We start from the raw sequence: 13544 nt of genomic DNA, 5'->3' as shown, positions 1-13544 counted from the left end.
GGTTAAATATACATTGATTGGTAGATCAATTAGTTATATAGATTTAAATTTAATTTGAAAAAAGCAAAAATTTTAAAAGTGGTTCATGTTCAATTTGAACATAATATAAATCTCCAATATTGCTCACTACCTATCCAAAGAGAATTCATAAAGCTTACTCGGATGTCTATTAAGTCGTTGAGAGCCACAGATGAAGAGCTTCAACATCTCAACTACAGTTGATCTTAGACGATAGTCTTCTGAAAGAAATGTGTCCTTTCCTTTCTTAACTAGCTCCATTTGTTTTACTTCCTCTGGCAGGAATGCAAATCATTGCATGGAGAATACATTGGACGAGCCTGTGGCCACGATCACCCATATGTACCAGATGTTCTGTTTTGGTCGGTGATCCTGTTCTTTTCCACAGTTACTCTGTCAGCTACCCTGAAGCAGTTCAAGACTAGCCGCTATTTTCCAACCAAGGTACTTAGACTAGAATTTTCCTGATCCAAACATAAACCAACATAAAGCATGTGATAGAGTCATATGTGTTTTAAGACAAAAGAAATAGCAATTGCTGCCATCAAAGGAGCCACTAAAAGGCTGTTTGTGTGTGTGTGTGTGTGTGTGTGTGTGTGTGTGTGTGTGTGTGTGTGTGTGAGGGAGCTGCCAGGTTAGGAGTGAGGTGCGGGGAAAGAGGTGAAGAGAAATCATTTTGTGATACAGGTGCTAGGACGGCACATGCCCTCGAAGCTTTTATGCTAACTTCAGATCCCAAAGATAAACTCCCACCCTCCCACTTACGCTTTTGGAAATCCGAAGCCCACACTGCATTCCTGATTGTCACTTTCTTGCCCAGTGAACAGTGGGAGCTATTCCAGCCTGACAGATACCTCCTAGGAGCCACAGTTACATTCTCTAATTGGGAAAGCCCCTGCAAGACTCATTGGAACACTATTCTCTTTTTCATTTTTAAAGTGTCAGTCCCTCCCCCTAACCCACCACGTTTACATCTGCATATTTGGAGAGGAAAGTAAACAGAGAAACAGCTTAGTTCAATATTTAACACTGCAAAGTAACACCTATAATGTCTGACTCAGCCAAAAAGAAAAAAAAAGAAAAAAGAAAGAAAAGGAACAAGAAAACAAGCTTTTTAGGGATGAGCTAAAGATTATGATCAAAATTCTACTCTAAGAAAATGTTTTAAGAACTGTTTCTTCCAGAGAAAACTTCTGTTTTTGTCACCTCTTCCTTCCCTAAGGCGGAAGATTAATTCTTTCCCCTCCCAAAGCTCAATTTGATTGATACAAATTTTTTTTGGTAAGTTGAAACAATAATCTCCTCCATTTTGTGTGGGTGTATGTGTCATAAGGTCATCCTAATAGAAGCCATACCTAGTTGATGTTTGTAATAAGGATTTTTTTTCTCAAAGATGGCTTTATAAATGAAAAATGGCTTTAAAAACTGGCATACACTTATCTTGATGAGCACTGAGTAATATACAGAATTGTTGAATCACTATATTGTACACTTGAAACTAATATAACACTATATGTTAACTATGCTGGAATTAAAATTTAAAAAAAAAGAAAAAATATCTGGCTTACACAGAATAACTTTAAAATTTTCCCACTCTATTGTACACATTCCCTGCTGCCATACTTAACATCCCAGATAAACCAGCCAAAATATTGTGCTTCTTCAATATAAATAGATTCTTTTATTATGCTTTAGGTTTATCATATTAAAATGTTACCTGTGGGAGACAAAATCCTAAAATTCAGCCAGATTCTGGCCATGCAATCTTATTCTGTGTTGTAAATATTCACACACTTGAGCTCATAATAAACTTACATTTTAAAAACTGAAAACAACGCAATCACCATTGTAGCTATTACATAATGCCTCATTCTAGAAAGGTTGAGTGCATATCCATCTTAATAACAGAATACATAAGTATATATTCAGGTTCTGACAGAGCTAATGATAATATTATAGTAAGTATAAAATATAATATTATGATACTGTGTCATAAACTAATTATAAATTGTGATTCTGGATTATGTTCTTGAGTATTCCTTACTATTTATAGTTCTTTAAGTGACAAGTGTTTTCATTATTTTTAGGTTCGATCCATAGTGAGTGACTTTGCTGTCTTTCTTACAATTCTGTGTATGGTTTTAATTGACTATGCCATTGGGATCCCATCTCCAAAACTACAAGTACCAAGTGTTTTCAAGGTGAAGTTATCATACCATTTATAATCTATTTCTCCATCTCTAGGTCTAATCTTCATTTAGATGATGGTTATAATCCTACTACTTGAGGTTTTCATGAAAATATAAGGAATATAGATTAATAGAGCATTCATTAAAAGGCCCACAACGTGGCTAAAATTTTGGTCTAATATTAAAAAGAAAAAAACAGAAATGGAATCTAGAGGCCACTTGAAAAAATTTCCTGTCAATTATTCCAGTAAGAATATCCATACACAACACTCCTGAAAGATAAGGAAGCATTTTGAAAGTAAAGGAAAATGCATTATCTTGAAAAATTGCACAGTGGATAGGGCTTTGGAAAACATAAAATTAGGTCTGGAATAGAATTTTGACCATGTGACTAACTAAGTGTGTAACCTTGGTCCAGTTACTTAACCTCTTTGAGCCTCAGTTTTTTCACCTGTCAAACGGGACTGGGAGGTCCTCAAAGAATGTCAAAATGAATTTCTTTGGGACTCATCTCAGGCACTGGCAATGTTTAGAACCAATCCCGGAGCTCCTGATATGACCAAGTGTCTTTTTGCCATTTTCACATAATGACCTGTGGACACATCTAAAATAAGAGTTATATACAGTTGTCAATGTGCTATTTATAAATGTAAATAAATTTGCCAACTGTAAATGGTAAATATTAATATTTTATGTACTATAGGTATTCATTAAGAACATAGATTTTTGAGCCAGTCTGTCAGAGTTTAAATTGTTTCCACCACTTACCACCTTTGGGACCTTGGGCAATCTACTGACCCCGCTATGCCTCGGTTTTACTATCTGCACCTTCTTTAGAGTGTTGTGAAGGAAAAACGAGTTAAAATATTTAAAGTGCTTAGACTGGTGACTTGTATCTTATAAATGCTTTGTAAATATGACTATTATTATTAAGTATAGCTCATTTAGCATATCAATTTATAATTAGGGCTTTCCTGGTAGCATCTGTAAGACATAATTGAATTAGGTATTCATTAATCCAGTTACTAACTGTATACATTGTTTTATTTCTTGCAGCCTACCAGAGACGATCGTGGCTGGTTTGTTACACCTTTAGGTCCAAATCCATGGTGGACAGTAATAGCTGCTATTATTCCAGCTCTGCTTTGTACTATTCTTATTTTTATGGACCAACAGATTACAGCTGTCATTATCAACAGAAAAGAACATAAGCTAAAGGTATATTTCAACATCCATTTTAATGTAAATCATTGTGGCTTAACCGACATTGATTGACGTTCATTATACTTTACCTGCACTCTCTAGTCATTTATACAGTGAAATATTAATGTTTTCAGGTTTGTAATTTTTATTGTCTATATTCATGATGCTTTGTCTCACAATGAGCTTAAAATTAATTTTTAATTTTTTAATTAATGTATTTATAGCACTTGGCTGAGCCTAAACTCTGAGACCTTACTTTCAGGACTTAAAATAATACACTTTGCAGAGGTTGTAACTTTCTTCACCATGTTTAACATATTTTAATGAAATAACAGTCTATTCTGGTGAAGGGCAGCTTTACCAATTTGTCTTGTATATACGATTCCTCTACTTCTCTATTTGACTCTAAGTATGCCTATTAGATTGCATTCATTATTGGAACAAATTATATCTTCTCGTTTGGTTTAGTTATTCATCTGTCCTCAATGACTATGACAACAAAACCTGGCCATAAATGTTAGAGTTTCTAAGCGATATCTTTGTTGAGTTTTATTGCAGATTTCAATACTTTTTTCATAAACTAAGGGAATAAATATGGATATATCTTATGTATTATATTCTGACCCTGCCATTTTACAATTGTGAATAATCAAAGTTGTTCACTGGTGTGCAATATTTCTGAGATAATCAATGTGGGCACTATCACTTACAAAAATATGTTAAATGAAATCCATGATATCAATGAGTGGTCAAAAATAATCCACATCAGGGACACCTGGGTGGCTCAGTCGGTTAAGCATCTGCCTTTGGCCCAGGTCATGATCCTGGGGTCGAGTCCCACATCAGGCTCCCTGCTCAACGGGAGCCTGCTTCTCCCTCTGCCTGCCGCTCCCCCTGCTCGTTCTCTCTCTCTGATAAATAAATAAATAAATCTTTAAAAAAATAATCCAAACGAAATCTTCTAAAAGCAGAATATGTACAATTAATCAAGTTGTTTTGTTCTGGTATCCTGAGATAATCCCCAGCTACCTTCATATCCTCTTTAAATTCTAGGGAAAGGCTCCTTTTCAGAGCAACAGAAATCATACTTTAAAGAATTTTACAAGTATGTTTGTTAGAAGGATTAAACAATCTCTGATTGAGCTATTTGGTGGAAAATAATAATGGCATTAACACATAAGAAAGCACAATTATTTCTAATAAATCTTACTAAAAAGGAATTTTATGTATATGTTGGAGGAGAATGTGTGCCTATCTGAAAACAAAGAGCATTCTTCATTCTCTTTATAGAAAGTAACTCAAGTGCTCAAAACTTTTTCTAAAAGGAGTTTGTTCAATTCACTTTTTGCTTTTGTCAAATAAAATTCTTAATTATGTGGAATTTAAGAAACAAAACAAATGAACAAAGGGAAGAAAAGAGAGAGGGGGTCGCCTGGGTGGCTCAGTCGGTTAAGCATCTGCTTTCGGCTCCAGTCATGATCTCAGGGTCCTGGGATTGAGCTCAGGGTCCTGGGATTGACCTTCCTACTCAGTGGGGTGCCTGCTTCTCCCTCTGCCTGCTGCTCCCCTGCCCCACTTTTGCTCTCTCTCTCTCTTTTCTCCTGTCAGAGAGAGAGAGAGAGACAAACCAAGAAACATACTCTGGACTGTAGAGAACACACTGATGGTTACCAGAGGGGAGGTGGGGGAGTGGGTAAAATAGGTGATGGGGATTAAGGAGAGCACTTGTTGTGATGAGCACTGGGTGTTGTATGGAAGTGTTGAATCACTATATTGTACGCCTGAAATTAATATCACACTGTATGTCAACTAACTGGAATTTAAATAAAAACTTTTTTAAAAAGGTAATTTTACAAAAATATCTCACAAAGTCTTAGGAACTAGACAAGTAGTGTGCTAGTACATGCTTAACAACCAGTTCTCTGCATTTAAAAGAGAGACCCTGTTTTATAATGTTTGCTGATTTTCATGGTGTGAATACTTCCACCATGGCCCATTTCAAGTTACCAATGTGATATCAATTGGTAGGAAAAAAATTTTGAAAATTAAACAATTGGTTCTCATAAGCCTATATGAGCTGGATCTAAAACTACTCCATTCAATATTGGAAACTATGAGTGATATACAGCCCTCAAAACAAGGAATTCAGATTTCCAAGTTTAATAGCCTACTTATTTAATAAGAATTATTTAAAAGTATTATTTGCTTTTAAGATATCAGTCATCTGCAAAAGCAAATTCTACCACAACGTAATTGTGAAAGTTACATAGTTGATTAAATAGATCTATAAAACATGTGTTCATACTTTAGGTTGAAAATTATTAGTCTGTTAACTCTCTAAGAAGTAGGAAAACATTTTCCTAGACACCAATTTATTTTTTAGAACTGAAAATATCTCTGTATTTCTCACAAAGTAATATATAATTTTGGTTTAAAAATTAAACAATATAAAAATTTAAAAGACAAAAATGAAAAACACCATCATTTTATTTCCCAGAGATTACATTGTTAAAATTTTGATATATAGCCAAATACATGTTTTCAGACTACATATATTATTTGTATTATTTTTCATGTCAGAACATTATCATGATAGTCATCCCGTGCCAACCATACAAATCTGATTATCCTTTTTAATGGCTGTATCTATATATTTCATTATATGACATATTTTAAAATGAGCTCAAAGGCTCCTATTTTTAGGAAGAAAGTAAGCCTTATAATTATTGTTTTCCTTTCAAAGGAAGTTAGATTTTTTTGTTTTTGTTTTTAGCCTTTATAATTAGGCAGAAATCCCACTGATTTTGCTGAAAAATCATTCTTTGTAATGACTATCAGCTAAACTAATACAGGCAGTATTTTTTCCCTACATATTAATGGAATCATATTGAAACAAAATGCAGGAGTGAGTGAAGATTTGCTGAGAGTGATATAACCTTTTGGTTCATTCTGTACCCTTTTTTTTCTAGGTCTCTCAACCTTATAAATCACATAACAGCTGCTCCTTGTTCTTCATGAGCCTGTGGTAGGCCCTTGACATTCATAGCCTTTCCAAAGCTCTAAATCAACAAATATACTATATTTCCCCCTTTACATATCATGTAGAACAGCTAAAATACCATAAAACATCCTTTAAGTGGTCTTTTCAAGGACTTGTATATGTAGAATTAAATGTAGCTTTAAAGCATTTAATATTTTTGTCACTGAAATAAACTTGAGGCTGTATAACTAAAATATATTACATGATTTATAATTAATTTTTATTATACAAATAAATGACTATGCAATCAAAAGATTTATATTTTATCCCTTAATAGGCTGGATTTAGTAAACAATAGAGAAAATGATTTAGTCATAAGTTCTGCTATATTGCCATGAGTAGAATTAATCTTTTTCTAAGATTTATTTATTTATTTGAGAGAGTGAGCATGGAGGGGAGGGGCAGAGGGAAAGGGAGAGAGAGTCCTAAGTGGACTCTCCACTGAACCTAATAGAGGCAGGGGGTGGGGGGTGGGGTCTCAATCTTATGACCCTGAGATCACGACCTGAACCAAAACCAAGAGTCGAACACTCAACTGACTTGCACCACCCAGGTGCCCCATGAATTAATCTTTTCTTGGTCACTGTAAGTCTGAACATCCCATCCTCCTCCCCAGATGTGGATGTTTGCAAAGCAAATTCCTTCCAGTGAAGACATATTTTATCTACACTGAACACTTTTTTATTTTTATTTTTTGCCTATAATCATTGTCTTCTATAAGCTTCAGTATAGTGCTGTCTGCTGCCGCTGATTTTCCTCCTAACAACAACAAAAGATCACCTTCTCAGAACAGTCTTGACTCAGAGTAACTGTTTGTTCCATAGCCGCTCTCCCCACCTGTTGCTTCACTGAAATGTTTGCACAGTCCCCTGGCTTTGACTTGAACCACAATGTCAGGAAAAGATATGTGTTTCTTGAGTATATCCCCAGACCACAAGTTAACCACATTTTCAGCTTTTACTAATTTTTTTTTATCACTTGAAAACCCATTTTTGCCTTGGTTGGATCATGCCCTGAAATAGTTGAATGAATCAAGTTTTCTAGTTTCTGTATCAAGCACCCTGTTGACTCTACCTCATGTATCTTAGTCCATATCATATATCCAAGTCACCTTGGAGTTCATCATTTTGATGTCTCCCAAACTTACATTTTCACCTTTTCTTCACTTCCATTACCAAAGCCAGTTGTTTTCTTATAGAGCATTTTTTCATGCCATTAAAAATATTTTTATCATTTTGAGAGTGTTACTACATACACAGTAAAGCTGTGTTGAGCTAAAGAAATTGGCCCAGCTCACTAAGTGTCTTCCTCCTCCCTCAGAATGAAGAAGCTCAAATTAGCAAAATTCCAATTCACTGCACCTCATGATCTTTTGGGTCATTCAAGAGTGATAGAAGCTGCAAATGTAAAAATTTGAGAAAACAAATTATCATCTATATTATATATAGGTATGGATCCGTACTCCAACATTTTTTGTTTTCTTACCTAGAAAAGTGGGATAGGCATAGGTTCACTGACTCCCTTTGAAAAGCATTAGAAATAGCTGCTTTTTAAAAAAAGCACATTCTCTAAAAGTGGAAAGAAAGATACTATCTTACAGAAAAGAAAGTTTCTGTTAAGCTACAAACTGTGGGCTTTTCTACATGTTTCTGTAGACAGTTCAGCCTTCTTTTGACATCATTTTTAATAAACAGCAATACAATCTCAGATCACTTGAGTAAATGAATGCATTTGCAACATTCATTTGGCACCACATTCTCTTGATGATTATGGCATTTGATATGTTCTTTTTTGCCCTCTTTGTCAGCCTGGTTCTTCATGTCAATCTATAGTCTTTTATGTGGTTAACTTGACAGATGCAGGAAATGGCTGCCAAGCTTTGAAATGAATTTTTTCAGCAGTGGCATCTGGGTATCAGATGGTCCCCTTGGCTGGCCTCTTGTCTTGCTGCATGTTGGTTTTAGTGGGGTCTGGTGTAGCATCACCTGTTGCTATGTTCCCTTTTCCTCCCATATGTCCATTTCCTGTGATTCGTGGATGAAAGTGAGAATAAAAGCTCTGATTCTGTCTTTATTTCAGAAAAAAAAATCTACAGAAATATGTTAGAAGGTACAGAGTTCTCTCTCTGACAAAGGGATACTTCCCTTTGGCTGTCACGCCTCTCAGCTAATGATTTGGGTACAAAGACCAAGTTTTAAGATATTTAATGAAAGGCAAGAAGGAGGATGATGATTAATTAGTGGAACTGCCAGAACTGCTTTATTTCCTTTGATTCTCATTACATTAAGATGCTCCCATTGCTGTACAACATAACTAGGGGGAAATTGTATTTCTGTTTTTATTAGATTCTTGTACAAAGCTAGCTTTCTAAATTTAAAAATGAAATTATTCACTTGGAAACCATTATTTTGTCTGCTTCCTGCAATCCAGAAGCCCACTGTTTATGTTTGTATTGTCTTTTTAAAACACTAGGTAAGAGCTATAGGAAATCACCATCGTGAAGAAGGCCTTTCTTCTATTATTAAGCCCTAGAGAGCTTGGATCTTGGGAGAGTCCAGGGTGTGCTAAAAGGACAAGCCAAACTCTCAGAGCCCCTGTCCTCTGCCCTTCCCTGATGTTTATCTCATGGCTGTTAGCACCTCTTCCATTCTCTCCTAGCAGTACCGTAACTTCGCAAAACAGCCCAGGGGGCACCATTCACATCACCGGTGAAGACATGCTCCTTTAAAGGGACCAAAATCTGGGTTCTATTTTATGCAGCCACATCTTCCAAATTGTTCATTCAAAAGGACGAGAAGACCGTAGTGTGTCCCTGGTTAAGCTTCTTACTATGCCGATTTGCTGGCAGCGGAGTGTTTCTCTTCCCACTCTCCAGCTCTTAGTAATAAAGATCTTTGCCGAGTTACTTGCAAAAAGAGAGTTTCTAGAGTCACATTGACAAGGTTAGGCATTCTGGTGAAGCCAACCCAAGGAAGGGCACTATGAATTGGTGACAACACAAGAGGAAAATGTCCTTGTGTGGATAGCTGCCATTTTGTCCTCACTGTTGTCTCCTGCACTTTTATATTTGACAGGGGTAAGCAGAAAGGACAGGAAGCACAGCCGACTTTAAGAGTGTTTTTCTTAATCAAACAATTAACAAAACAAAATAGCAGAAAGAAAACCCTACCATGACAAATATGCACAAATACTCAAGATGTTTCACACTCTAGGCTATATGAGCTTCATAGTAACTAGAAACTGCTTGCAGTTGGGTAAAACTGCCTGTAAAAAAAAAAAAAATCAGAATTATTCTTCTTGAAGAATTGGTAATTTCTGCTCATATTCATAATAACAAATGTAATGGCTATATTTATTTTAAATTATACTTATTAAACCTGATTCTGAAAGATGTTTTAATGAAGCATATTTCCCTTTAAAAAAGTCAACCTGTACCTTATTGATTGCTTATTGTGCACCAATGATTGTGTTAAAAACTATAGGAAATACTGAGAAATTTTATGATACGTTACCTGCCCTTAAGAAACACATCCTTCTATTGAGGAGCCTTGAAACAAATGAGTATAAATAAAAATTTATTGTTCAATTGCCAGAATGTAATAGCCCCTAACATTTATGGAATGCTTACTATATATCAGACATTGTTCTGAGTAATTTTCAAAATTAAATAATTTAATTCTCACAACAACCAAGTGAAGTGACTCCTGTCATCACCATCATCTTTTTTCATCTAGGGAAACAGAGGCACGAGAGGTTAAATGATTTGCTCAAGATCATTGGTTGAGCCAGCATTTGATCCCAGGCCACCTATCTCCAGAACCTAAGCCCTTAACCACTGTATTATACTACCTTTCATGAAGTTAGTCCTTACGAGTTGGAATGTAAAGTAGGCCAAGCCATTTGCTACCTGGGAGGCTTTCCACTGACGATTTCCTATGGGGGGTGGGGTGGTGAAGGGAGAGGCAAGCGCTGTTTGCCCTTCAGTTTCTTTCCTCGGAGCCCTCAGCCACTCACCCATGTCTCACTTCCCTGCATCTCCACTCCACGTGCCCCCTGCACCTGTTTTTTTTCTCAATGACGTTTCCTGCCTGGTCCTAGAAAGCACTGAAGTTTGCAACACGTGGAGGTCAATGACAGTGGAGTAGGATCACAGAGAGAGAGAAAACACAAAAACTTTCATTTTTAGGGAGAGGCCAAATTTTTCTCGTGTTGAAACTGAAACAAATGAGAACAAGATAGCAAGAGCTGTATCAGGATAAAAATAGGTATGTATAAGGAAGCTTAGATTTCATGGTATTATTTTCCCCAGTAAGACATTGAGACACCCACCCACTGAGACAAAAGAGGGCAATTGGAAACACGGTGTTTGAGAAGAGTTTCTCTTTAGGAGATCTGATACGTAGGCCTCCTTGAGCATTGTCAGGAAGCGGTTCCTAGTCACACTCAGGCCATCTCAGCACTGTTGTGGATACGGTCCTTACTCTGTTTTTCTCTGTGTTCTACCTGATGCCTGGTATATGGTGTTTGGTAATTTCTTGTATGAATTAATAATGAATGAGTAGATATATGAATTGTGAGTTAACTTGCCCATTTAAGGAAACTAAGAGAAGTGACTGTATTTGATAATGACTTTAATTATCCAATAGAAATAGAATGGAAGCTAATGTAATATTAACCCAGACATACATTAAACCTATTCAAGTAGGTTGAAGTGACTATAATCATAATTGTAATAGGAACATCTGCAACTTTTCTTTCAGTGGATTATATATTTTCAGACTGTTACTTTTTTATCTTTAATTTATTTTGCATTTCAGAATCAGTTGTCTAAGACTCAAGATAGTATCTCTTTTCTATTCTTACTGTTCCATGGTGGTGGCGTCATTTGTCTCTATACTAAATTCAGTTCCTATAAGAATCCTCTTTTCTTTCTTTTAACAGAAAGGTTGTGGGTACCATCTGGATCTATTGATGGTGGCTGTCATGCTTGGGGTGTGCTCCATCATGGGCCTGCCGTGGTTTGTGGCTGCCACTGTCCTGTCCATCACTCATGTCAACAGCTTAAAACTGGAATCAGAATGTTCAGCTCCAGGAGAACAACCCAAGTTTCTTGGCATTCGGGAGCAAAGGGTTACTGGGCTTATGATTTTTATTCTTATGGGTTCATCAGTCTTTATGACCAGTATTCTGAAGGTAATGAAATCTGCCTGTATGAAATTGAGAGGAGGCAGAATATATTTATTATTGCTTAAGAAATTTCATTTGAACCGAAGCCATCAATTTGCAAATATTGTACGGCATGGGACAAAAGTGATGAATTTCTTTACCATGTTTATATAACTTCTCAACGGGGGAAGTTATGTGCTGTGTTTTGGAAACTTTAAATACAGAAGAAATTTAGCCTGGCAAAGTAAAATTTGATGTGTAAATTATTACCGTAATTTTGAAGTAGTTACCAAGTTATGGGGAAAAGTCACTCATTATTTCTAACTGACTTGTGACCTGAATTCACTGCAGGCCTACATGAACTAAAGTCTCTATTTTCTTGTCAGATGTATTTGCAATTAACATTACCTAGAATAAGATAGAGGTGCAGAGATGAGCCACGTAACAGTCATGGCCATATATGCAGTTTTGTCTGTTAAATGTTTCAGACACTACTGCATGAACATCACCATTGTGTATACTTATTTTCTTCACATTTAAAGTAATTGAGTCCATTTTGAAGAGCATTAAAGAGTAATTATTTTGTCAAAGAATTTTGGCAGATATTACCAAGGTGTGTCAATTGTATTCTAAATTATAACTCATTTAATTGTCTATAATTTGAAAGTTGTAACAGAATGATTTAATCACATAAGTTTATTTATATTTAATCATTTATGTAAGTACATTTGCAAGAATTAATTTCTATGTTATATAGGTAATTAGAGAGCTAAAATTATGCTGAGCTATTCCAGTAAAAAGAGAAAAACTGAACAGTCCACATGTTTGCAAATATCTGGTATAATGTCAGAACATCTAGATGTTAGTTCCATTCTTCATCTTTAAGCCAATATCTTACCATTGTGAAACAAAATTCAAGTTTCCCTAAAGTAGCATAATAATAATAGTTAATCTTTATTGTTTATTATGTATTTTATATGCCCTTTTATAGGTTTTGACCTATTAAATACTCATAACAACCCTATTATTACCATCCCTTTTTATATACACACAGGAAAACTAAGGCACAGAGAGCTTAAGTAATTTACCTAAGGTTATGCAGCTAAAAAGTGCTAGAGCTAGGATTTGAACCTGGGGCTTCTGGCTCTGCCCTATATTGCTTTTAAAATATTTATTTTTCTGGTTTTTTTTTTTTTTTTTGGTAAGTGAAAAATAGCATGACCATTTATTTGAAAAATAACTTGTATCTTTTCTCTAATTGTTCTTTTACAGTTTATTCCCATGCCAGTTCTATATGGAGTGTTTCTTTATATGGGTGCTTCGTCTCTAAAGGGAATTCAGGTAAATTGCTTACAGTAAACCACGCACATCTGTGATGACTTATCTTAAGTCTATTGATGCTAAATCATGTGATAGTTAAGAAAATGACATCATCTGAGGAGCAGCTTTCACACCACAGTTACATTTCTTCAAGCTCATTCATAATTTTAAGGTATTTTTGTTTACCATAAGTTATATTAAAACTGTATAAAGTTTAGACTTTACAACCCTCTTAGAAAACTAATAGCAGTACATTTCAAAATATATCCAAATACTTTTAATCTTTGATAGTGTAATCATGTATATGGAACAGAAAAGAAGAACTGTATGCACAAAGATGTTCATTGTAACACATACTATCAAAATATTGGAAATAACCCAATTATCCATCAGCAGTAAAATAATTAAGTGGTCTATGTTACAGTCATTTAAGATTGGTAATTATGATGGCCATTAAAAGAAAATGGTAAAAATGCTTATGGCTTCATGGAGAGCAAAAAAGTAGGAAAACAAGCTCTACCTACCATATAGGTTTATAAAGCTGTGAGTGTGAATGGATCAAAAAGGAAGGCAGAGAAATAAAAACAATTTATTAAGGTAGTGAGATC

The 13544-nt window shown here is 35.3% G+C and overlaps 1 protein-coding gene across 3 annotated transcripts in view; it reads left to right on the top strand.

Moving 5' to 3' along the window:
- Positions 1-13544, top strand: part of SLC4A10 (solute carrier family 4 member 10) — a 209817-nt gene that overhangs the window by 173135 nt on the left and 23138 nt on the right. For all 3 annotated transcript variants that reach the window (XM_028113059.1, XM_088022143.1, XM_028113061.1), the window contains 5 exons: positions 301-462; positions 2106-2219; positions 3264-3425; positions 11392-11643; positions 12889-12957. In XM_028113059.1, the coding sequence (XP_027968860.1) occupies positions 301-462; positions 2106-2219; positions 3264-3425; positions 11392-11643; positions 12889-12957 (759 nt within the window). The remainder of the gene's footprint in view (positions 1-300; positions 463-2105; positions 2220-3263; positions 3426-11391; positions 11644-12888; positions 12958-13544) is intronic.

Source organism: Eumetopias jubatus, unplaced genomic scaffold, assembly GCF_037043125.1.
Source record: "Eumetopias jubatus isolate StellerSeaLion01/CBP00866 unplaced genomic scaffold, mEumJub1_p1.0 scaffold_3, whole genome shotgun sequence".
Classification (NCBI taxonomy): Eukaryota; Metazoa; Chordata; class Mammalia; order Carnivora; family Otariidae; genus Eumetopias; species Eumetopias jubatus.
The sequence above is the reverse complement of the archived record's forward strand: the minus strand, read 5'-3'. Positions and strand labels throughout refer to the sequence as shown.